The 25,995-nt window shown below is 41.4% G+C and overlaps 2 protein-coding genes across 2 annotated transcripts in view; one reads left to right on the forward strand and one right to left on the reverse strand.

The window, feature by feature from the left end:
* Positions 1 to 3,736, reverse strand: part of CUL1 (cullin 1) — a 47,150-nt gene extending 43,414 nt beyond the window's left edge. Inside the window, exon 1 of the mRNA XM_085220015.1 lies at positions 3,366 to 3,736. The gene's annotated coding sequence lies outside the window, so the exon portion shown is untranslated. The remainder of the gene's footprint in view (positions 1 to 3,365) is intronic.
* Positions 3,737 to 7,127: 3,391 nt separating this feature from the next.
* Positions 7,128 to 24,941, forward strand: LOC146544563 (uncharacterized). The gene is made up of 4 exons (XM_085219898.1): positions 7,128 to 7,134; positions 19,938 to 20,125; positions 20,232 to 20,339; positions 22,318 to 24,941. Exons 1-4 carry the CDS (start codon positions 7,128 to 7,130, stop codon positions 22,351 to 22,353), a joined length of 339 nt encoding a protein of 112 aa, XP_085076024.1. The 3' UTR covers positions 22,354 to 24,941.
* Positions 24,942 to 25,995: the final 1,054 nt, after the last annotated feature.

Below are 25,995 nucleotides of genomic sequence, written 5' to 3' on the forward strand. Positions count from 1 at the left end.
CTTACATATGAAATTAAGCTTAAATCACAGAGAAAAGCAGGGTGAATCTCATATAGCTAACTACTCCTAATGCAGAAAGTTCTGAAATCTAACTACGTTCCAATTCTGCAGTTACACTAAAGTAAGGTTCTAACTTACAGCACTACATAAGTGAGTATCAGCACTGGACAACTTTGCTACTTAATTACTTAATTATGTCTGTAAGAGGTCCCAGCTGTGCTGTAAAGCAATCAGTAGTCAATCTGTGGTAGTTCTTCCATTGAAAAACCTCCATTTCTCACAACAAAAACTTATTTTAAAAAACAAAAACAAACGAACAAAAAAAACAATATACAAGCTCAGTGATTCTCTGTAACTTTCCAAGCACTGAATTTTCTTATATTTGTCTTTTTCCTTAAGGAAAGTCCCACTTTAACAAGTAAGGGTGACACAACGGTGTCAGTAGCAATAATAAAGATTTTAAGTTTACACCCTATACAGGGTGTAACTTGCTTGCTTCCTCAGACAAACCAAATTAAGGCTACACAGTGAGTACAAAGGCAGAACCACCACCCAGCTACCTTATCTAACCTTATCTAACCCACTCCTGCCCTCAGCAAATTGGAAAACACTGGTTAAAAAGCACAATATAGCACAACGTGCATCAGTACTCATACCATACTGACAGTTCCAAATCTTCACATCAGTAATGCATATTTTTGATGTTAAAACAAGTCTAAGTGAGACATCTTTGAAAAGACTTCATCCACTAAGAAAATTTTTTAAAAATAGTAAGTTTAAATGCCAGAGAAGACTTCAGGTATAACCAATCTACACAACTACTGGTTCCCAGTATGCGACTCATCATTAAATTGGGCCCTACTGAAATAAGTATAACTATGTAGAACTATGTAGAACTACACACTACTTGAGAAAGTTAACAGTACTCAGAGATCTTAACGTACAAATTGTAAAAAACACTTTAAACTGAATACCTGAGATAACTTTTTCAAAGTACCCAATATTATCTCCCTAACAGTACAGCTAGAATAGCCTACATTACACCACGAAGGGGAATAAGTCAAATTCAAAAAAGCCACCTCAGATCAGTATCCAGATGAGGGTATGTATCAACACAGCTTAAATTAATTTCAATCCTTTATAGATATGCAATGAAATTTTCTCACTCAGTGGAAAAAGGACTATAGTGAAAGGAGGATAATTTAGTTAAGCCAGCACAATCATTTTGTCATTCCAGCAGTGAAACGTGTATGCCTAATTCAGGTGCCCAAACTGTAAACTATTCTCAATACAGAACAGACAAATGAAAAAACTTCCTCTAGAGGAATAATTCAGCTTGGAAGCTCAGTTCAGTTGCTCTGAGTTGTTGTCACTCAGTTGAGAAAACAAGATCAAGTTGTTAAAATTAGACACCAAACTTGGATTCTAAAGTTCAGTGCAGAAATTACTCTCCAGGTTCAACGTATTCCCCACACTGCCACAGGACAGCAGTGTTTAGTGTTTAAACCATACTCAAATACATCACAACAGTAAGATCAGTTACACCTCATAATCTTAAGAACCAAAGTCAGACAGACATAAGAAATTTCGCAGCAACTCCTGAGAAACAAGAGAAATCACAAAGCAGAGGGAAAAGACTACAGCAGTCATCAAGTGCCAGCGCAACACACTCCTAAGCATCAAATGACAGTACTGCAGCAGCTCACTACAAGCATATCTGGACTAAAAAACCATGCACCAAAGAAGTTTCTTGCTACTTCCTCAAAGCTCATTCATCCTAAACACACTCTGTATCTTCTAAGTACCAACTTAAAGTATTACAACAATAGAGTATTATGAGCATATATATCACCATAATTTAAGTCACACAGCCACTAGGTATTCCTGCTCCCCACAAAAACTTTTTGGCAGGACTAAGAGGATGGTTTGAGCTGGAATTTCTTTTTCTAGACTGGTATCGGGTTAAGCATATATTAAAGTGATCATATATGAAGGCATTTATTGACAAAAGGTTATTAAGGAAGTCAGTAACAAATGAAAACAAAATAAGGTGAAACAAGCAAACAATCTGTAATCTCCTAATGCTTAAAGATAAACTAAGTTCACATTCCTTTCTTGTCATAGGCACAGCTGGAGAGCTTAAACACAAACGGCAGGAGACAGCAAGTGAACCTACAGAGGAAAGGAATATGTCAAGGGAAAAGAGGTGAGATAAAGAAAATTTTTAAGACAAGAAAGTAAGATCAGAAGGGCAAAAAACAAAAACAAAACAACAAAAAAACCCACAACAACAAAAAACCCAACAGGGTAAAGGAAATAGCTACTGGGACGACAAAAGCTGAAACAGGAAAGGTCATAAGAGAATGACGAAATATAGCTTGAAAAGAAAATAAGAAGGATTGGAAAAGAATCCCAGTAAGGACACTGCTTTCAGTGGCAGATAAAGTTACTAGGAGACAAAGGAGGTGATTAGCTACAATGACAAAAAAATGCAGGACTAGCCACCTGAATGGAGGCAATAAATACATGCACAAACGATCAGGTAAGAGGTTACCTGGGGGGGAAGCTCTCCCCGGGAACACGGCAGAAGGGAGCTACAAGGGAAAAGCACACTTTTTGATAGAGAGAAAGCTGGGGAAGATGAGAAGAACAGAAATAAATAGTTTATGGAGACAACGGTAAGGGGTTGGAGGACACAGAGAAATTTAGCTACAACCACACAGGTCCCAGACAGACCTGAGAGCCACTAGAGCTTTGCGATGGAGACAACAGGGTGAAAGGCAAAGGAGAAGCGAAGAGAGGCAAAAAACTAACACTGGCGACGAGACAGACTATGGGAAAAGCTCCAGGAGCCTCCGGATAGAACAGAGGAGGCCTAGGACGACCACGGCCTGGGCGTGCAGTCCTAAGGCCGATGGGAGAGCAGAGGAGGTGCGGGGCTCCGGGAAGAAGGGCCAGAATCTGAGAGAGACGTGAGGCTGGAGCAACGACCAGGTCCAGGCCACGTGCCGGGAAGGGCTGGGCGGCGGGAGGGAGGGAGGCCGGGCCGACCTCGGGACGGGAGCAAGCACAACAGGAGGATCTGCGAGCGCAGAGCTGCCGGCAGCGCGGGCCCCCGCGGCCCGGCGGGGCGACGTAATTCGAGTGCGCAGCGAGAGGCCGGAGCTCCGATCCCGTCACACAACGGCTCCCGCCGCCTCCGGAATGCGGCGTACGCCCGGGAGAAGAAAGGCGGGCGGGTCGGCCAGGCTCAGCCGCTCCCCTCCTCGCCGCGCTCCGTTAAGCCCTCGTCGCCTCAGCCCGCCCGGGCCTCCCCGCCCGACCCGGCTCAGCTGCGACACGGCACCGCGGCCTCCCGCACTCACCAGTACCGCACGTCCCGCAGAGTCAGGCCGCGTCCGCCCGCCCCTTCCGCCTCCGCCGAGCCCAGATCCGCCGCCGCCTCAGAGAGCGCGAAGGCGCCGCCCCCCGGCTCGGCTCGGCCCGGCCCGGCCCGCGGCACGGAGGGGATCCGAGCCGTGGGTGGGCCCTGAAGGTGGGCGAGAGGCTGGCAAAGACGGCGCGGCAGAACCTCTCCCCGCCTGAGCCACCGGAAGAGATCGGCGTAGCGCGAGCCTCGCGGCCGGAACTAAAAATAACCGGCAGCCGCGGCGGGGAAGGGTTTGCCCTTCGGCTGCGCTCCTATCCGCCAGCTTCCCTTCTCCGGCTGCCCCGGCGGAAATGACAAGGGCAGGTGTGCGCAGCCGGAAATGGCGGAGGTGGTGCAGCGGGACGCTGGCGCTGGGCCTCATCTGCGTGCGCGTCCTGCCGCCCCTGAGGGTCACCCTGCCGGCCTCCCAGAGTTAGCCCGCTTCCAGAGCCATCGGGTGTACTCACCTCCGATCTAAAACGCTGAGATTTATATCCGTCCATGATGAAATCGCGGATGCTTTTGTATTTATTAGGCACGGATTCTTAGCTTGTCCCAAGCCGCTGAATTACACGCTGTCCAGTCTCAAAGTTCCAGTGAATGCTAAAGATCCCTGCCTGGCACTACTAAACTAAATGGCTCTCATCCGAATGGCAGCGTCATTAGCTTCAAGTAAACGCTGAATTGAGAAATGACAGATTGTCATAATGACCTAAATATAACTAGAAATCTTAATGTAATTGTGAATTACAAACAAAACAAACAAACAAAAAACTCAGAGAACAGCATTGTGGGGAGTGTAAGGTAGAAATTCTGAACTAAATAATTGTGTATGTGGTCTATGAACAAATGTATGTAATTTTAATGCAAGGTGATAAAATACAAACTCCTAGCTTTTGCATCATTGTCACGTAGATTGCAAGAGGGGCAGTTAATTTTTAACAGCATGGAATGGATTATGCAAAATCATACCAAAATTAAGCCAAGTAATTAACAGTTAAAAATTAAATTTTGGAAAAGTAATGTTTTGGACTCTGTCCCGCCTTACAATTCTGCAGTCCTCAGGAATAAATATTCATGGAACTGTGCTGCAAAGGAGGAGAGTGGGATTAATGGATCCTCTGTATTTTGCTTAGTCAAGGCTCTCTGTACTGTATCCTCCCAAACTATGCAGACTTTCCCTGCCAAGATGAAGTCAAATCCTGCTGTGAATTATACCTGAAGATACTTAAAGCAATTTGCAGAGAGTCATAAAAAACTTTTGTTCTTTATATGAAGAATTCTGCCCAGAAAACGTAATGCTTCTTATGAAGAGAGAAATGGGGAAGCAACAAAGAGAAACAAAAGATTTCTTCGCTCTCCAAAATGTTTCACTTGCATGCTGATTCCATCAGCTTTACACAATTTTCAAAAACCAGCCTTCTTAAAACTTGAACTCAAAGCCCTTAGTCACTTAAGTGCTTGCATATATATTTCCCTCTAATAATGCCTTCAGCACAGCCTGCTGAAGTGGACACAAGCAAAACCATTGATATAGCTCTTCTAATGAAACAGCTCTGGTTGAACTTGAGAAGCACTGTCTGAGAAACTGGCGTAATGTAGAGCATGGACACATCAGTCAGATGGCATAACAGTGCTTATATTAATTTTGTCCATGCAAACATACTTTGCAAATATCATTCTTAAGCATGACTAAATTTCTGGTTTGGCAGTATGGACTGCACTAGAGTAGAGTCAGTGCATAGTCATCCTGTGTTGCATCACTGTGGCCAGCTCTGCACAATATGGTAAAGATGAGAAAGGTTGAGAGCAAACAAAATAGTCTGGGGGAGATGGAACCAAATCCAATAGACCGATAAAAGATAAGGACATGTTTTTCAGTCTAAACAATCCCTGTTCCCTCAGCTGCTCCTCGCAAGACTTGTGTTCCAGACCCTTCACCAGCTTTGTCACTCTTCTTGAGACTCGATGTCTCTCTTACAGCAAGGGGCTCAAATCTGAACATAGTGCTTGAGTTGCATCCTCACCAGTGCTGAGTACAGAGGGATATAGTCTCTAATCCTGTGACTACACTATTTCTGTTACAAGCCAAGATGCCGTTGACCTACCTGGCACACTGCTGACTCATATTTAGCTGGCTGTCAACTAACACCTCCAGATCCTTTCCCTCTGTTCAGCTTTCCAGCCTGCCACTCTGCCCCAAACCTGTAGGGATGCATGGGGTTGTTGTAACCAAAATGCAGGACTCAGCACTTGGTATGTTAAAGCTGACTCAATTGGCCTCAGTTCATTGATCCAGCCTATCCAGATCCCTCTGTAGGGCCTTCCTACCCTCAAGCACATCAATGCTCCTCCCAACTTGATGTCATCTGCATACTTACTGAGATGCTCTCATTCCCTTTGTGCAGATCATCAGTGAAGATAGTAAATAGGGCTGGCCCCAATACTGACCCCTGAGGAACATCGCTCATGATTGGTCACCAGCTGGGATTAACTCCATTCATCACCACTCTGTGGGCCCAGCCATCCAATCAGTTTTTTACCCAGCGAAGAGTAGGGCCACAGATCAACAAGGCAAGTGGAAAAGAAGTGGGCAAAAAGTATGGGAGGAAAGCAGGTCCTGCACTAGATTGGGATTTTTGCTTGAGATCTGAGAATTATGCTTGTTGATGTTTGTGTTGATTTGTTGTTAAGGAGGCAAGACACAGTCCTCTGCTTTTAATTGTGATGCTGGTAGTTTGTTTGGCACTCTGAAGAGATAGGCCAAAAAAATAAAAAATAAAAAAAAATCCACGCTGTAAGATGGAGACATCATGTGTAACATGATTCATTCATACACATACTGAAAAAAAAATCCAGTTTCAGGGTAATTGGTCACAGAAAGAAAAAATAAATGAATACTAAAGTAAATATCGCTCCCTTCCCCCCCAGCAGAATGTTTACTGTATTTTAAATTGCCCAGTGGAATTTATGCACATGACATGAAAGGGGAGACATTTCCTTCAGAAGAAGCAGCAGCCAAACTATCAAGGACAAACTTCTCGGGAGAAATCAACTCCAGGATGAGTTTACGAAACTGCTGAGAGGGATCTGCTTTTAATTTCCACAAATTTCTCATTTGTTGCAGTGTTCTACTACACACTGAGACTGTACTACAGTTCACAGGACTATATGATGAAAGAGTAGCTAATAGCAGAGAGGCTACTGCTGAACCTGCTTCTGTCATAACAATGAATGTAAAGTTATGCTACAGAGATTCCCAAACATATTCACTCTTTTTAACCAGAGAGAAGGTACTTAGTATTTTTAATTTCTTTGGCCATACTCAGCATGCTCACAAAATGAGACACAAGTTTGAAAGTCTCCCTCAAAGACATCTTAAGAGTAGTCAAAGCTTGTCACTAACCAGTACCTTTATTTGATGAATTATCGGTGATTTTTTATATACATTACAAACTACTAAAAGTCTTCAGTCCTCAATGCGTTTAATGAATTTATATATGCACATCTGACTTTTCTTAAAGGTGTGCAAGCGTCAATTACTATTATTTTCATCTTGGTTAGTGCACTGCTTCCAATTTTGAAGCATACAACGTGTCAGTGAAAGCGATGAAGAGATCCTGCAATTTACTTTCTGCCAGGAAAACCTTCAGATGCCGTGAGCACTGAGAGATTTGATTGGAGCAATAGAGATGCAAAAATAAGTTATTGTGAGGATATGCAAGGTAAGTGAAGGGAGAGAAGAGGTTTTGCTGAAAAAAAAAAAAAAAAGTAAAAAATCACTCAGGAGTAGATTTAGCACTAAGCTGGTGGCACAAACACTGCCGTGCCTGTGAGTTTGTGACGTAATTAGAGTATAAAGAAGGAAAAAGACTACAACCATGTATCAGTAGCCTGATAAATCTCGCAGCACACATGCAAAAAAAAGTTTGATCAATTTCCTAATCGTTAGTGGGAGGTGGTGGTTTGGTTTTCTTCAATACTGTGCTACATACATATAGTCTGATAAAGTTACCACATTCCGTGCTGTGGAGGTAGGCCAGCTAGTAACTGCTTTCAAGCCTATACTTTTAAATCAGATTTGAGAGAAGCATGTTATATTTTCTTTCTCTAAAGAAAGGCATTCCCTGAGTCGCAGGGTGGAGGTTAATCACATCTGACTGTGACACTGTCAGTGGTGTGACTCAAATATTCAGACCTAAAGGTAAGAGATTCTCATAGTCCAAAAGCAAGTTGTTTTTTTTTTTTTTTTGTTCTCCTTCCCCTCCCCACACTGTGAAAAGCAACATGGAAAGTTCTGAGTTATCCATCTGATCTTATCACCAGGAAGGATATATTTATGTCTGGAAGTCTGCTCAGCACTCCATTCCAACCAGTCCTGTGAGTGCAGCACACTTCCTCACGGTCATTCCTTGAGAACAGATGAAGCCAGGGCTACTCAGAAATGGAATATAGCTAAATGATATTGGATCATTTGATCAAACTTCTAAGGAGTTTGATATGAGTTCGGCACTTGCCTGAGTAACAATTTTTCTTGCTACAAATCATAGAGACATTTTTGGAATTTATCTTGCAACCTGGTAAAGTTGCAGAGTTGTCTGGATACTTGTCATGTTCCTAGTGGATAAGGACGCTTAATGCATGTTTTTTCCATCTTTCTTCATAACCAGAATACTTGGTACTCCTTTGTGCATCCTCAAGCCCTGACAGGAGTTACAATTTCCAGATATCTGGAGTCTGTTCAGAGCAGCGTTCGGTAGTCTTGTGCGTCAAGAGTTTGTACAAGAAGAGTTTCTCTGTGTATCTCATGCATTCTTGTGAACTATATTCTGATGATTATATGTTTTTACCTCCAGGAAGTGGCTTAAAATATGCTCCTAAAAATCCATGGAAAGTATTCTCTATTCCCAAGGTAAAGACACAAAGTTTCACCACTTATCTAAACAGACTGCTTTCTCAGAGGTCTTATTACCTCTCAATACTATGAGAGCTTTGTATTCAAATCTAACATTAACAATTTAAAGGAAAAATGTTTTGAATAACCTCTTTTTATGAGATACTTAACAGTCATTTTCTTTTCCAGGAGAAAGCTGATGTGGATAATTTATTTTATAAATTATTGCAGATCACAATAGACATTTTAGTACATTTTCAAGGTTTTCTTTTCCTGGCCAAAACAACTATATCCTCCTTTTCTTCCCTTTTATTATACCCCTTCCCCTCCTAGGTCTTCACACTGTTTGACATAAGGCATATTATTTGACCTGAAAGGAAATAGTTTGTCTATGAATACTACAAACTAAGTTTTGTTTTCTTTTCAGTCAGAGCATTGCAGAGATCTATAAATTTGCCTTATTTACAAGAAGAATGCTCTTCTAAACTAGCATTAGGCTTTGGTTATGCTAGCATGAGCCTTTCTTACCATATACTGCACTTGGTAGCAGTGAAAAAGAGTAGGAGAGATTCTCTTGCTATTACACCCTGCAGCTGGGAGGTGGGACTTCCTGCCTGTAGGTTCACGTCTAATAATTGAAAATGACTAAGCTACAGCTATCATTTTTCAGAAATGTATTACGTTTGCCAGAGAAAGCAAGGATTGTTATGAGTGCTGCAAGAAAAAGTGTTATCAAGGCTTTTGTAAGAAATGCACACTGACTGTAACCATATCTACTCATACATAGTATCTCTACTGAAACACAAAATATCCTCCTCTAGCTCTTCCAATCTCCATGCCATAGGGCGCTGCTTGAGCTGGGGGTTGAGCACTTGGTAGAAGTGTGGGTGGGCTAAGGAGCACAAGCAAATGTTTGCGCCTCTGCTCTCCCCATGACCAGACAGGGTAGACCCAGGGTAGAACCACCTGTACTCTTAAAGGCCAGACACTGAAAAGAGGCATCTTTTGAACTAGGCTGCTTCCTGAGAAGCGATTTTGCTTCTTGCAAAGAGAACATGTGCCTAATGTCAGATAGAGAGCCTCAGAACAAGGCAAAATTGAGCTTAAATGCCTTTCTGTGGTGGTCTGCTGGTCTTTGTGTGTGGCATCAAATCTGCTAATTGTTAGACTCCTTCAGATCTTAGATTTAAGGAACAATACAATTACTTCTAACAATGCTTAGCTATTCCTGTTAGGCTATATTGCTGAACAAATGCTTCTGAAGATTGTTTGGCTGTACTGAATATCTCTTTTTCTGGCAGATCTGTTTTTCTGAATGTTTCAGTCAAGAGCATTTGACTTGTTTGTAAGTGATTGTTCCCGTTCTAAGACTTCATTCCTCCTTTTAAGCTGAATGTAGTTAGTTCCTAGTTCTGAGAACCTCCCTCTCTTGAACCAGTAAGAGCCTATGTGTATATTTTTGCCCTTATTGTTACTTCTTGAGGGGTTGTGAACCAAGGTACAGTAAATATCAAACAAAACGTTCAGGGAAGGGATGAATGGTTGACTGCAGTGTTTAAATATACTGGGAAGAAGTGATAGATTTTGCAGCTTATCTGCTGAGCGGTGTAGCAATTGGACAAACCAGTATGATGGGAAAAGGCATTTCACCAGAGGTGTAATGACAGAAGGATCAGCACAACAGAGAAATGCTATAAAGGAAAGGGATTGCTTACCTATACCAGAAGATTTCACATTCACTGAGAAAAACTTCACCAAGGAGAGATATCTTAAAAGAGATCATCCCCCAGTGGCAATCAGCCCTTAAGTGGGGTCTAAGAGAGGTGCAGCCAGGTTCCACCCCTTCCTGTCACACAACTGAATTGCCTTCCCCTGTGCTCCCGGGGCTGACCCAGTCCTTTCCCCAGGTGCTCAATTCAGGCTGTGACTCAACAGTTCCCATACAACTGGAAAGTTTGAGTTTCAGGATTATCATCATTGCTCATAAATTAGTGCCACTATCTATCATGAATGTTTGTATAAGCTAATTGAAATAAGAAGCCATCTGTCCTTCCAAATTCAGAGGTACTTGGAAGATTCTACCTCTTCCTGTGTTGTCACCATTTGCCTTTTGATTCTGCAGAGGTCACGTTGTTTTTCACAAAGACAAACCTCTGCATGTGGAAGGTAGGTAGTGCCATATCCACATATTGAATAAGAAAGCAGTCTTAAGAACAGCTGCGCCAATAAGGTAATTTAGTTAATCTGCTGCTCTTTCATTCACAGCTGCAGGCCAGTGTTAACATTGGCGAGCCCTCTTGCTGTCTGTGTCACCAAGATTAGCACAGGATTGTACTTGTCCTCCAAACTTCTGATTTTGCTCTTCTCTACCAAGTGCTTTTCACCTGAGCTATTGTATTGGAAGTCTGCAGCAGATTGAATTTCAGCATTGTAATGAATGTCCTGACCACAACAGTAAGTAGCCTGCCAGAGGATTTTTAATTCTTGCTGCTGAAGACAGATGTATGTTTGATTCTAAATCTGATCATCCTGCTATCTCTCCACCTGGGAGTTGCAGGTAGATAGCTGATCACTATATCTGCAGTCTGTAGGCAGAAATGGGAATAGGTTTGCTAGAGCACTGGTGGCTACTAGAGGGACTATCAGAAAAGAGCATCACAATATCAGACATACATTGGTAAGAACATCAATCCTTTTGGCATCTTAGGTTTGTGGGTTTTTTTTTCTCCAGAGGTTGGCAAACATTTTTAGGTCAGTGATGACAGCTTCTGTTAATTCTTTAACCATTCAGGAACCTGGGAAATCAGTACTTGAGTGATGGTCTGAACAGTGGATGATCTGAATTGGTGTATGTAGGGGAACTGTGAGGTCACCACTTGAACTGGGGATTGAGCATCTGGAGAGGGGACATAGGCTGCCTCCTGAGAAGTTCTGCATGGCCAGAAATCTCCTTCACCAGCTGGGTGCGTTCATCTCTTCTTTCTGTGTATGACTATTGGCCTACCTGTAAGTTCTGGTGTAAGTAAGAACCTCTCAGAAGCAATTTTGTCTCTTTGTGAGCAGAACAGAGTATAAACAATATTGTAACAGAAGTGGTTCTTTGGCATCAACAGAAACCAGGAAGTGTTTAAAAGTATTACAGCTGGAACCCAGTAGTTAAAAATATGATGCTTGGTCTCTAGATTCTTAAGGTCTAGCACAATTAAGACCCTGAGTTACTATGAAGAAGAGTTAGCAAATATCCAAGTATGTATTTTGTGTGATTTCTGTCTAGATCAGATAAGTTTCAGTAATTTGCATAATGAAGTAGTTGCCAGAATGCTTTAATGTTTCTATTTCAGAAGACTGAGAAAACCTAATGAATTTTTACAGGCAGAAGACACATTTTGTTGATTAATCACAACCACCTTCACACCATCATGAAGAACTGACTTACACTCAGTTGAGCAAGCAATCATTTTTACTCTAATTCTGGTGTGTTTTTTTCACAGTCAAGTACAAGCTTTTTTCAAACCCAGATAGCAGTGAAAGATGTACTTTTCTTTTTCTTGAAAAGAAAGCTAATTTGCAAGTAAATTATGAAGGAATTAAAATTACTGATGCTAAAATAAACCAAGAACTTTGTGTCACTTGTGACTTATGCTTTTAGTTGTTTGCAATTACAAGTTGCTTTTATTGTTCAGTAATATGTGGCAGGTCTCCCACATATTTTTGAAAATTCACCTAGTTTGATGGATATTTTGTCTCTTCCCTAAATAAAAGAATGAATAAAATGAATAATGACAATATTAGTATGTGGAAAAAAAAAAAAAAAAAAAAAAAACCATTGTAACTACTCTGGATGATAATTACAGGAAACAATGCTTCCACTCCTTGAAATTTGTCACAGACTAAAACCTGGGACCGTTTGGAACACCATATACTTACAGACATTACCAAACTACAACTGCCCCCTTTTACAAGTAAACAAAAGTACCTGCAGAAACTGAGAATGTGTTTATCTTATTCTGATTTCCACATTTCAAATACCACAAGTATTTCTGGGCACGGTGTGTACGTACTTAGCATTTATACGTCCATCTATATGAACTGCAGTTACATGACATGGAAAGATAAATGTCTGGAGCTAACATGTATTCAAGTCCAGGTGTCATATCAAAAGTGAAGTGCTGTACTATGTGTGCCCCTCGGCTCCATGCAGATGAATTCTCAATTCCTGCTAGGTTTATTTTTACATCTGGTAAAATAAAATAGAGTGAACTTTGATCCTTTGACTCAAGTTTGGAAAGGATTACTTTTGTTTAGGATCATGGCAATTTTGTTAAATCAGAGTATCAAAAACTTGCCCCGCTTCTGCACCATTTAAGGCTATCTTTGAAGACAGTGCTTTGCCAGGGAGGAAAATAACGTTGAATAATACAAGTCATTCCCAAGGCAACTAATCCCTGAAGAACAGCATATAAAAACATTTGAAAATAATTCTGGTGACATTGGGGTTGGCAGATAATGCAGTTGCACTGTTCAGCTTTACTGTGAATGGATAATTCACAACCTGTGAAGTTGTAGGCTGAAAACGTTTCTTATCTACGTATTGGCACTAACTATGATGTTGATTATTCCTTGTTTCCATGTTGTGTAAGATGAAATAAAACTGGGACTCATTTTGACTAAGATGGCCTAGACACTGTTTTGAACCTGCTTAGGCTTTTCTAGACCTTTCTACATTCAAGAAAGCATTTGAAATAAAGCAGGTGAATGCCTGTGTGTAATGAATTGACTGAACTGGAAGGTTTGCAACACATTAGAACACAAGTGAATAAAATGCTAAATGCAATGTAGTTTTCCAGGTGAGCAGCTTTGATTATATCCAATATTTACTATAAATATAGCTGGTAAGTTCCTGACGGTAGCTAATGCATCACTTCAGACAATCTAAACAAGCCCTCCATATACTCTAGCCGAGTGTCTAGTACAATCATACTTGCTCAAGATGCCAAATACTACTGCATCTTATCATAAACGTGAAAAATTTAATATTTTATTTAAAACACTCTGAATATGCCACTTAATATTGGAAGATCACCTGAGGAATGGAAGAAAACTCCCTCTCCAAGCAACTGGAAGAGAAGAATGTTATTGGTAGCAGTCAACGTGGATACAACAAGGGGAAGTCATGCTTGACCAACCTGTAGCTTTCTGTGATGTCATCATTGGCTGAGTAGATGGGGGAGAATGGTGGATACCGTTCTCAACAAGAGCAAGGGAAGAGTCTTGCACCAGGGGAGGAGGAGTAACCGCATGTATCAATCCACAGACCTGCTGGAGAAAAGCTTTGCAGAGAAGGACCTGACTGTTCTGATTGGCAACAAGTTGTCCGTGGGCCAGCAGTGTGCCTTTGTGGACTGGAAGGCTGTCCCAAAATGCATTAAAAAGAACGTGGCCAGCAGGCTGAGGGAGGTGATCTTTCCCTGCTACTCTGCCCTGCTGAGTCCACATCTGGAACATTGACTCCAGTTCTGGGCTCCCCGGTTCAAAAAACACAAGGAATCTCCTAGAATGAGTCCTGTGGAGGGTAACAAAGATTATTAAGGGCCTGAAGCATCTCCCTTGTGAGGAAAGGCTGAGAGACCCAGAACTCTTCAGTCTGGAGAAGAGAGCTGAGAGGGAATCACATAACTGTTTATAAAAGTGTGGGAGTCAAGTAGATGAGACTTTTTTTGGTGGTGAGCAACTGTAGAACAAGGGGAAATGGGCAGACACTGGAAGACAGGAATCTCCATGCTAATGCAATGAAGAACTTATTTCCTGATAGAGCGATGGACCACCGGAACAGATGCCCAGACAGGTTATGGTCTCCTACTCTGGTGATTGTCACGAGCCACCTGGACAGCCACCTGTGTGCCCTATTGTAGGGAACCTGCTTTAGCAAGGAGGTTGTGCTCTATGATCTCCCTCCCAACTCCTTCAATTCTATGATTACTGCAACTTTTCCATCTTAACATCATTTCTTCTTGTTAAGACTTCGAGTATTTAATTGTAAGGTGTCCTTAATGCCTGCTTTTGTGTTTCCTCTGAGCTGGGAATGTCATTTTCACAAACCATGCAAATAAACTGGATAATATGCTAGTGCCCAACTGCTTTATATAGGGAAGCTGGCCTGACAGGTAAGAAGGCTTGTGTGATCTCCTTTGAAGACATGGGATAGTTTTTGGTTTTATTTGTCATCTATGACATTTCTGCCCTTGAAAACAGCAGGTACTACTGGTAAGTCTCATAAAATTCTTGCTGATACCCAGCCATCAAAGGATCAAAATAGCTGTGCTAAACTCTGACTGCACTAGGTGGCATCACCCACATGAGCATCGGTGTGTATGTCCACTTGGTGTGGGGGAGTGCTGAGGCTGCTGCCTTCCCTGTTGTTCTCACAAGGTGGAATTTTTTCTTGTCGTTGAAGTGTTTGCTAATGCACTGAAGTCATTCCATTGGTGTTCAGTGGCACCTAGAACAAATTGCTTCTCTGCTTCCAGAGATAAGGAAGTTGTTGGGGAGAGGGAAAGAAAGGTTTTCTTAATAAATCTTTCAGTAACAGGATCCTAACAAGCATAGCTTCTGCTTTAGTTTACCTGTAGGTTTTTGAAATGTCCTGCTTTTAAACTGGAAACTGCATACCACAGCTTTCCAAAACTGAGTTGGGCTTATTGCTTCGTAGCTGTGCAGCTGGTCTATAGGTGGACTGAACTCTAGTGGTGCTGAGCAAATGTAAGTTTCCATGGGTGCCCTTGGTGTTCATCAGTGAAAGTGCTTTATCTAAGTGCCAAGTAGTTACATCTCCAGGTGTTAAAATTTGATACTTTGAATAGAAGCATAGAGTGTTTGTAAGTTAAGATCATTCTTCTGCCACTTTATAAAAGTGTATGTGTGTGCTCATAAAAGTATGAGATAATGGAAAATGCAAACCTTATGAAGCAAATTTTTAAAGCAGTTCACAAGCAACTGAGAAGACTTTAACCCCTGTGTAGGTTATATGAAGAAATCAAACGCAGAAATGGAATGCAGTGTCTGTAGCATGCCTGGCCTCATTTTCTATAAAGAACAAAGTACCAAAAGTATTTACAAAAATGTTTTCTACAGAAAGCAATCATCTACTCAGAATGAAGCAAGCAATGCTTCAAAATAGACTAGCAACAAGAAAAAAATGGCTACTTACTTCTAGCTGGGTATGTTATTTTACAGGACTCTCACAAGAAACTAAGAACAATTCAGTCTTGTAGAATTGTAATCAGTTCTCTTCACAACACATCTATGTTGTAGGGAATTATTATATTTTGGAAGTGGAAATAGGTGCCCTGAAAGACTTCAGCTGCCTATATTTTTTTATGTCTGAAGTTGAAGATATATATGCAGTGAGATTTTCTAAATATTTTTCTTGCTTTTAATAGAAGTTAGGTTTATACATGCTATTCTAAGTAGTGTACAGATTTCTGTTTGCAAGTTGAAACAGATGAATTCTAATTCCTTTCATTTAATTCAAATTCATTCTAATCAATTTATTAAATTTAATTAATTTATTAAACCTAATTCATTTATTAAACCATTTTTCATGTCATCTGTTTGTGTGTTCCCCTACAGCCCCCGCCCCCTCAAAAGTTTTTAATCCTAAATTTTTTTAAAGGGTGAATAACATTTCCTACTTAAAAAAGAACAAAAAACAACCTTACAAAAAAACTTCTTGCTGGATTTTTCTTATTGATTTTTCTAGACACTTCTCATTCCTGAACTTTTCTTCTTAGATACTTCATTTCTCATGTTTTTTCTTTTTTGTTTTTTTCCAAATTTACTCACTTGTATTTCTCTTTCCCTGTGCATTTTTGTTAACTGTTTTTTTCTGAAATTTCCTTTCTTCTATTTTCTGTCTAGTTTATCCCATGAGCTTTACTTTTGAGAATCATGAGTGACACCACACAAAACATGACAGAAAATGTTCAGCTTAACATCAAAGACTGAAAAACAATCATTGGAACACACACAAAAAAGAAAATATCACTGATGTGAAGAAGGTTGGGGTATATTTTCCATTTATCAGAAATTCTTTGATCTTGGAGAGCCTCACATGGAAGATAAGCGTTACACAAAGTGTAATGGAGGTACTTATTGGTGCATTTGGTGAATCAGTTTAATATCTGTACCTGCATTTTTGCAGTTATGGTTTTTACAAGAAAACTCTATTCCTGTTCTTGATATTCACTTAGACGTTATAGGCTTAAGTAAGGCTGCTTTCTCGTACAGAAAATTACACCCAAACAAACGGATAACAAGTGTTACAAAGCTGAATCACTGATAGTACTCTGCTGTTTCTCATTTAGTAGCTGAAGGAAAGAGAAAAGTTGGCTGATCTTCCAGGATACTGAGGACCCACGGCCCTCCACAACACAAATACAGCCAACAGACTAAGCAGCTTCTGGAAAACAGAAGGACTTTATTTAGAATAGCTTAAGTTAGGTATTGGTTTTCAAATCTTAATCTGAAAGAGTGAGCTACAAATTACATGGAAAACCTGGGAGAGCAGTCATTCAGATCTGGGATTTCCCAACCTTCAATTACGGTACAGTATGTACTCCAGGTTCCAGGGAGACCTCTTTGTGGCCTTCCAATATTTGAAGAGAGTGTATAAACAGGAGGGGAAATGGCTGTTTATAGGGGTGGATGGGAGGACAAGGGGAATGGTTTTAAACTGAGACGGGGAGGTTTAGGTTGGATATGAGGAGGAAGTTTTTCAGCCAGAGGGTGGTGAGGCACTGGAACAGGTTGCCCAAGGAGGCTGTGGATGCCCCATCCCTGCAGGCATTCAAGGCCAGGCTGGATGTGGCTCTGGGCAGCCTGGGCTGCTGGTTGGTGACCTGCACACAGCAGGGGGTTGGAACTGGATGAGCTTTGTGCTCCTTTTCAACCCAGGCCATTCTGTGATTCTATGTGGGTTTTTAATTGCATGGCAAATAATTCTGAATACAGTATGCTCATACTTTCACATGGTGTCTCTGTTCTAAGTTCTGTTTCAGCATTCAGAAATATCATTGCAGACTCTAAAGCAGTACGGCAAAGGCTGATGATGTGGCTGGACCTGTTTTCAGTTCAATTCTGTATCATCTGAGAGCTATGCATATGTAATGACCACAATTACATTGCCTACCTGGACCAATAACTCCTTCAAATCCCTTCCCAGATATCAGATATGTAGTGAAATGATAGTGTCTACGAATGGAAGAACTGTGGCCCAAAAGAGCAGGATGATAGGCTTAGGCTGTAACTCAAGTTGCTGGACCCATTTGTTCTTTCGCAGTGGGGAAATTCCTTAGGCAGTTCAGGTGTAGGAATCCTAGTGACGAGGCACAGGCGTGAAAGCAGAGTAGGGTGCTGAGGACTTTTCCTCCTGTGATGTCTCAGCTGCAGGAACAGAGGCGTCACCACAGCAGGACTCAGCAGGCCAGTATGAAGGCTGTCCAGAAGCATCAGGTAAGAGGCAAGGGCAGTTCTTCTCACCTTTGCTCTGAGGGCAAATACAGCACAACACCTGCAGTGGGTGCCTGGTTTTTTGTTTTTTGGGGTTTTTTTTTGCTTTTTTTTTCTGGCAGAAAACACCATTACCAAGGTACTTAAGATGTGTTATGTATATGTGTTTCATGCAATTTTTGGCTAGTACTTTTGTCCCCACAGAGACCTACTATGGTGTACTAAGCAGGCTGCAGCTGCAGTGAATTATGGCTTCCTGGAGGCACAGCCCAGACTGATCCATTCTTGACTGTTTCCTCATAGATGTTAGCATATCAACAAGCCCATGTTTTGAAAGGTTTGCAGACAAGATTTTTGTTAGCTACGTTGTATTAAAAAAAAACCTTTCAATAGTAACTTCAATACTGTATGGAATACAAAGGAATGTACCACTGGCTGGGTGGAAGCATTTTTTTCTTTGGCAGAAGAAGCAAGCCATTGCATGTGGAGCAGACAGATATAGGGGACTGCTTTCAGATTCGCTGACTAGCATTCCTCCTTTACTGTGCTACTTTTGACTTTGTCCATTTCTGACGCATGAGCTGTGAAAACAGTTTGCATTGATGAAAACATAAAGTACAAATTCTGTTCAGTTGTTTCAGCTCCCTTCAGTCTAAACACACCTGCAGCCCACAGCAGTTAGGTACCCATTGCTAGGGAGAAGTTGATGGACAACTATTTACAGTGTGAAGCAAACTTCAAACTTTAAGTCACTCTGTCTCCAAACTTGTAGGTCCAAAAGCAGTACCTGAGACACTCGCAGTTCCTGCAGCCCCACTATGTGCCTGATTTTAGAAATGCAAATCTGTTCAAATCTGGCTGAGCAGAAGAGATTGCACTGACATTTGCAGTGAGTGGCAATCAGTTACAGGCAGCAATATAGTATTTATTGTATGGTATTTGGGCCCCCCCAGCACAGGAAGGACATGGAGTTCTTGGAGTAGGTCCAGAGGAGGGCACTATGATGATCAGAGGGCTGGAGCAGCTCTCCTAGAGGAAAGGTTGAGGGAACTGGGCTTGTTTAGCCTGGAGAAGAGAAGGCTGCAGGGAGACCTCATGGTGGCCTTCCAGTACTTGAAGGGAGCGGATAAACAGGAGGGGGAACGGCTGTTTGTGAGGGTGGATGGTGATAGGACAAGGGGGAATGGTTTTAAACTGAGACAGGGGAAATTTAGGTTGGATATGAGGAGGAAGTTTTTCAGCCAGAGGGTGGTGAGGCACTGGAACAGGTTGCCCAAGGAGGCTGTGGATGCCCCATCCCTGCAGGCATTCAAGGCCAGGCTGGATGTGGCTCTGGGCAGCCTGGGCTGCTGGTTGGTGACCTGCACACAGCAGGGGGTTGGAACTGGATGAGCACTGTGGTCCTTTTCAACCCAGGCCATTCTGTGATTCTACGATTTACATCTATTTTATTAGATATAGGAAGGTCTTCAAGGGGAAAAGATTAGGGAGGTAGTAAGCTATTCTTTTCCTTCTTTCCTTCTTTCTTTCTTTCTTTCTTCCTTCCTTCCTTCCTTCCTTCCTTCCTTCCTTCCTTCCTTCCTTCCTTCCTTCCTTCCTTCCTTCCTTCCTTCCTTCCTTCCTTCCTTCCTTCCTTTCTTCCTTTCTTTCTTTTTTGAAAACTGATTATTAAAATGTTACTAGATTGAAAGTAAATGAATACTTAAAAAATGAAATGAGATGTTAAAAAAAAAATAATATCAGCTACCATTGTCATGGATTTTTTTTTTAAGAGTTAAATTAAACCACGTTATCTCACCAAGAAGCAAGTCAATTCTATTGCTATTACAGAGAAATTTTGGGGTGTAACCATGTCTTTTCATGCTACTAAAAAAATTCAGAAAGAAGGAAAAAAAATATTTGCAGTCCTCAAGCTTTCCACTGAGAAATAAATTTTTACCAAATGATTTGCAATATGTTTGTCTAGCAAATTATGTATCTTATTCATCCACTCTATTATACAAGCTTGGTAAATCCTGTCCTTAATATGCAAAGTACACAAGAAGATGCTAAAAGAAATGTGGGCTTGTTAATTTCAAGGTGTTATCCCGGAAGCGTATCATTAAACTTCGTCTTCTGGAATAAAAGGAGCAACAACGTCCTGTGACCGATCGATCGGTTTTGCGGCAGTCGGCAAGCGGTCCTACTCACTAATCCTGCTCCGCAAACAGGAGCCTTCGAAACGAAGCAGCCGCCCGAGGCTGCCCCCTGGTGGCGGCATCTGGCAATGCGGCCGCCGGAGGACCAGCGGGAGGGCGTTTGGAGCCTTAAGGGAGGTAAAACGTTTTTTTTTTTAGCGCCGACAAAATCTCAAGACAGAATACGTACCTCGGCTGACTCGCTCCTGTCCCTTTAGCTTCCCACATTATGTTTAATATGCAGTTTATAGTGTCATACGGAGCAACAAATGATAGAACCGAGTTTCCTTCTCTCGACTATTACTCAGCAAGGGATGTTTCAGACATGTCTGGCTGTAAAAAGGCAAATGAGGTAAGTGGCAGCTGAAAAATCGAAATGCAGCAATAAGGCTGAGGCAAAGTACTTGCTTCTGACAAGTTTAAAAGTAAAACTCAACTGTGTAAAATAAATAAATAAGTAAAGTCTCTGTGCGATCTCTGGAAGTGGGTAAGACTTCCCTAGGTTGTAATTTCTGTCGGAGTAAAAGCTGGCTTTGTAGTTCTGCAGCATGACCGTTACAATCTCAGAATCACTGAGTGCCACAAAGTGCTGATTATTTCGTTGCTGATAACGACTGCGTAGTACTTCTGGCTGGAAGATCAGCTACTTACTGGATGAAATTGTCCACTCTGTGTCCATATTTTGTACATATTTATTTTTATATTTGCATTTGCACAGAAACATATGCAAGCACATAGTATGTACACATACAAAAGCATTTACAGAAAGAGATCGCTTTAGTTTTAGCAAACAGAATGAAGTCATTTTACAGAAAAGATGTAGGAAGAAATACTTTGCTCTGATCACATTACAAACCACTGTTGACTTTTTCTTGGAGAGCTCTAGGATCTTTCATGTACTGCATATCCGTGCATTAACTAGGCAGATATATATAATACGCACTGGCTCTCTGTTTCACAGTGCTGTTGGGGATTGATTTGTCTAGGGAAGCCCAACATACCTAGTCCTGCCAGCAGCAGGCACAACCCTTTGACTTCCAGTGGGAGTTAAGCCCAGCCACACTGCTAAACACCTCCTTGCTGTTATCTGTACAAGTGGTTGTACAAATTAAGAGCAGAATGCAAGCTGATGAGAGAAATTCACGACTTGCAGTTTAGGCACTGATTGAGTTTAGACATGCTGCATATTAGCTCGAAGCTGTGCAAGTGCCAGGAATAACTCATGTTTAAACCAGCAAGCCTTCTGTAAAAATATTGCAAAAATACTATCAGGAGCTCTTTGTCATCAGCTGTGGGCTAATGTGACTTACTAAGCCTACCACATACTAGAATACCCATTAAACTGTGGGTTAAATCCCAAAGTATTTGTCCAGGGGGGTCTCTCATGCACTGCATGTGAAGTTTAAATGAAAGTTGAAGGGAGGATGCACGCTGTTCACAAACCTTTCTGAAATGTCATTGAATTGTTTAACAGTAACAGCAACACTATTCTTTCTACCCAGGCCCATCTTCTTAGCCTAAAAGGAAGAATTTACATGCAGGTTATCTTTTCAGAACTGACAAAAGAGAAAGCACTTCCAGCCAGCTGATATAATCAGGATACAATACCCTTTCAATTTCTTGAAAGGCACAAAGCAAGAAAGCAAGTTTATCTCGTGCTTTAGATCTATTCTTCAAAATTTTTTCTTTTTTATTTTCCATTTGCAAGTCATTCCAACGGTAAAGAACTAAGGGGACATGTCTTAAGTGGTGGGTCCCGCTGCATTTCTCTGTGGTAGCAGTGACTGCCGTTCTGTCATTTCTCTGAGGTTGGTTTGGGCAGAACACTTTGGCACTTCTTTTCTGAGTGTAACAGAAGGGCTGTTTTGCAGGAACCAAAATGAAAGAATAGATTGCATGTATTTCTGAACATTTCTAAGTATAGATGAGCATTTAGAAATTATTGAGATAAACATGTATACAAGTAAGCCATTTTAATGGCATAATTGATCTTGGGTTACCCTGTGGACATATGGCTTCTCTTGAAGCCAGTGGTTTTCTAGAAATACTTGTATATTTACATAACAACTGTTCAGAATTTTTGGTGCATTAAGCAGGATTTTTTGCCGTGCCTTTGTAACAATAATAGCAGGGAAAATTATGTTTCCAATTCGCTCAGTAATAAAAAAATTACTACTAATTATGCTTAAATGTTTATCTCATATGTCTATGTCAGTGGTATAATTGGAAGAAAAACAAACAAAACCCCAATATTCCAAAGCCAGTTAAAAGTATTCAAGGATGAACATGTACATATCTGAGAGCTAAAACTGATTTTTTTTTTTTTTCAGCTTACTAGCTGCTCATCTGGAGTTTGTGCTACCTGATTTTAATGCAGATGACAACCCCAGCTAGCTCTTATCCTTTATCCTGCAAATTCTCTTAACGCTTTCCGGGCAGACAGAAAGCCATTTGAATGCAAGAGAAGTTTGGCATCTTTAAAAGCTATTAGATAAAAGCAGCAGGGGAAATAATTGACTTTAACTAGAGCCACAGACTCTGTTGTGTGGTAAATTCACAAAAAGGTTATTCACCCATTATAACTGCTCAATAATTCACTTATCAATTAAATCCACTTTTCACAGCAAAATATTTAGTTAAAGACAACAACACCTCCTCACAGAGTTTTGCAGAAACATACACCTGTCTAAACTTGCATGATTTGAAATAAATTACAGACCTTGGAATTTTGGTATTGCAGAATATCCATATAGCAGCAGGCAATGGGATTAATCTTTAATCTCTCACACTTGTATGTGTGATCCCCTGAATCCCAGGTCCCAGCAGTGATGCTGTCTATAACACAACATGTAAGAATCTGGATGACTTTGATACAATCCAGAATTACGAAATTATCATAGTTATTAAATTATTAAAATGCTGTTGTGGGGTCAGGTGCATATTTACCTTTCACCATATACTTAATCAAGACTGCTGCTGTGGATCAAAATAAGCCCTCAGCTACCATATCCAAAATCTGGGAAGAAAACTCTCTAACCCCAGTGCTGTGTTAGAAAGCAGCATTCCTTTATTCCTCACTATATGTACTAGGCCACTAGACAAATCAAGCAGTCACTATCAGAGTTGTTGGAAATATCCAAATAATTTTGTCAGGACGGTATCTCTGATAAAAGCAGATTTTATTCGCGATTACAATGGCGGGCGTCCCGCAAGCAGGAGCGCACCTATGGACACAACATGACAGCCTTTATACCCTGTTTTCTCCCCCTTGCCTCCCCCCCCTCCCCTGTTTCCCCACTGGCTGGGTACTCCAGGTTCACAATCTTATCAGAGGATTTACATTTGTTATTTACTTGTTAGTTTGTTTGTTATCTGGTGTCAGTCAGTCGCCATCCTGTTGTTTCCAAGATGTCTCAGTGCTCTTCTTGTCGTAGTGATATGGTGATTTGCTTCCAAGTCTTCGTTAAACAAGGAGCACCGGGGCGGGGGATGATGCCGATGTCTCTTCAGGAGCTTCCTCGGGCATGCCATGACTTGTTCTCTGGTTTGATCTGGTGCAGGATATTCTTGCAATGTGTATGACAAAATATACATCTATATACCTATATACACCTATATACAGAGCGTGCGTCCCTGGGAAGGGTTATCTAAACGATAAGTGACGTAAACTATCAGAGATCTTCTCCAAGTTAAGCAGAAAGACTCCCAAAAAGAACTATGACAGCGGAGATCATGGAATAAAAATATATATATTATCCAATTCTAATGCAGAAGCAACATTTGATTCCTACAGAGTTCAGGTTGTACATTGAAGCAGTTAAGACCTACATATGCAATACTTTGGCATACATATTCATTCTTTCATTAATACATACAAACGTCCTTCTGGGTATGTGTGGTCTAGTGGTCTTAGACCACTTGCTTCCTCCTCACACATTGATTCCTTTCGCAAAACTATTATATTGGTCCTGTATCTCCTGTATCACCACACCCAGACACCTTTGCTCCTTTTGTTAGGTTTGCACACACTCCATACTTGGGAAATTGCTCGCAATTGTACTGAGGAGATGTAGGAGAAAGTTACAGTTTAGCTCTGCTTTACCACTACAGTCAGTTGATGCATTTGAACACACGAGGAGCAGAAGTGATACTGAAAAAGTTCCTTTTACACTGTCAAGCAAAAGATAAACCCACGCTTTAAATTGAATTTTCAGCAATACAATAATTAGTTCCCATTGCTCAGCTTACATAAAACAGACATTTCAATCAGTTTAACCGGTCTACTGAGAAGCCCCATTAGGTAAGGAATTGAGGAGCTATAAGGCATTTCCACATAACTGACTTAAATACTCTGGTCAGTCTCACAAGTATCCTTCTGTGGTTTTTGCTTATTATGGTTGCTTTGGTCAACCTTACTACTGTGAGAACTGAATGTTGTTTCTGCATCAGAACAAAATAAGAATTTTGTTAACTTCATGGTCTTTACCGTTTGGGGTTTTTGTTTTATAGTTCATTTCAGGGGCCTTACTACTTTATTAGAGTTCTATAAGTTAAAGTAATATGTATGTATATATGTATAGCCAACATTGAGAATATATGTCACACATTGCAACAGTATTCTGCCAATTTAAAAGGACAATTCACTACATGATACGGGGAATGCCTGGAGAAGATCGGACATCTCCCCTCCCCTCCGTACTCTTTGTTTAACAGGAATTCCAAGCAAATCACCTTATCAATAGGACAAGAAGAGCACTGAGACACCAGATAACGATCCAATTAAATCCTCTGATAAGATTGTGAACCTGGAGTACCCAGCAAGTGGGGAAACGGGGGAGGGGGGGGAGGTAAGGGAGAGAAAAAGGGTATAAAAGTTGTCATGCTGTGTCCATAGGTGCGCTCCTGCTTGCGGGACGCCCGCCATTGCAATCACGAATAAAATCTGCTTTTATCAGAGATACCGTCCTGGCAAAATTATTCGGATATTTCCGACACTACTAGTAACCAAATATTCATTTGTAGAATCATAGAATGGCTTGGATTGGAAGGGACCTTCAAGGGTCATCAAGTTGTAACGCCCCTGCCACAGACAGGGCTACCAACTTCCAGATCTGGCACTAGACCAGGCTGTCCAGGGAACCATCCAACCTGGTCTTGAACACGTCCAGGGATCTGGCATCCAAAATCTCTCTGGGCAGTCTGCTCCAGCAACTAACCTCTCTCTCTGTGAAGAACATTCCCCAGACACTCAATCTAAACCTCCCCTCCTTGAGCTTAAAACCATTCCTCCTTGTCCTGCTGTTATCTACCAAAGAAAAAAGTTGATTCCTCTCCTTTTAAATACTGGAAGGCTGCAATTAGATCATCCCACAGCCTCCTCTTCTCCAGACTGAAGAAGCCCAGCTGCCTCAACCTGTTGTAGGGGAGGTGCTCCAGTCCCCTGATCATCTTCGTGGCTCTCCTCTGGACCCTCTCCAACAGCTCTCTGTCTTTCTTGTACTGGAGGCTCCAGACCTGGACACAGTACTCCAGATGGGGCAAGTCAGCCAGCTCCTTCAGGACACTGGGATGCATGTCATCCGGTCCAATAGACTTGTATACATTCAGCCTCATGAGGTGATCACAGACCTGCTCTACCTTTAGAGTGCAGGGAGGAATTTACTTCCCCCGTTCACACCTAGAGGCCAAGGGATAAAGGCTTCAGTGGTATGAGGCAAAAAACTCATTTAGCACTTCAACCTTCTTCATATCTATCATAGCCAGTTCTCCTTTCTCATTTACTAAAAAAATTATGCTCTCTTAGCCCTTCCTCTTCTGGCCACTGTACCTACAGAATCCCTATTTGTTGTTTTTAAACATCCCTCACCACGTTGAGTTCCATCTGTCCTTTGGCTTTCCTAATTCCCTGTCTGCAAGTCCAGACAGTATCCCTGTATTCTTCTCAGGTGACATGCCCTTGTTTCCACAGCCAGTACAGACCTGTTTATATGAGATATAAATATTTATAT

Source organism: Meleagris gallopavo, chromosome 3, assembly GCF_905368555.1.
Source record: "Meleagris gallopavo chromosome 3, MGAL_WU_HG_1.1, whole genome shotgun sequence".
Taxonomy (NCBI): Eukaryota; Metazoa; Chordata; class Aves; order Galliformes; family Phasianidae; genus Meleagris; species Meleagris gallopavo.

Excerpts from the sequence above, each read along its gene's own strand:
- LOC146544563 (XM_085219898.1), top strand. Across the intron at positions 20,126-20,231 it reads CGTTTGGAGCCTTAAGGGAG|TTTATAGTGTCATACGGAGC; the intron begins GTAAAACGTTTT and ends TTTAATATGCAG. Across the intron at positions 20,340-22,317 it reads GCTGTAAAAAGGCAAATGAG|CTTACTAGCTGCTCATCTGG; the intron begins GTAAGTGGCAGC and ends TTTTTTTTTCAG.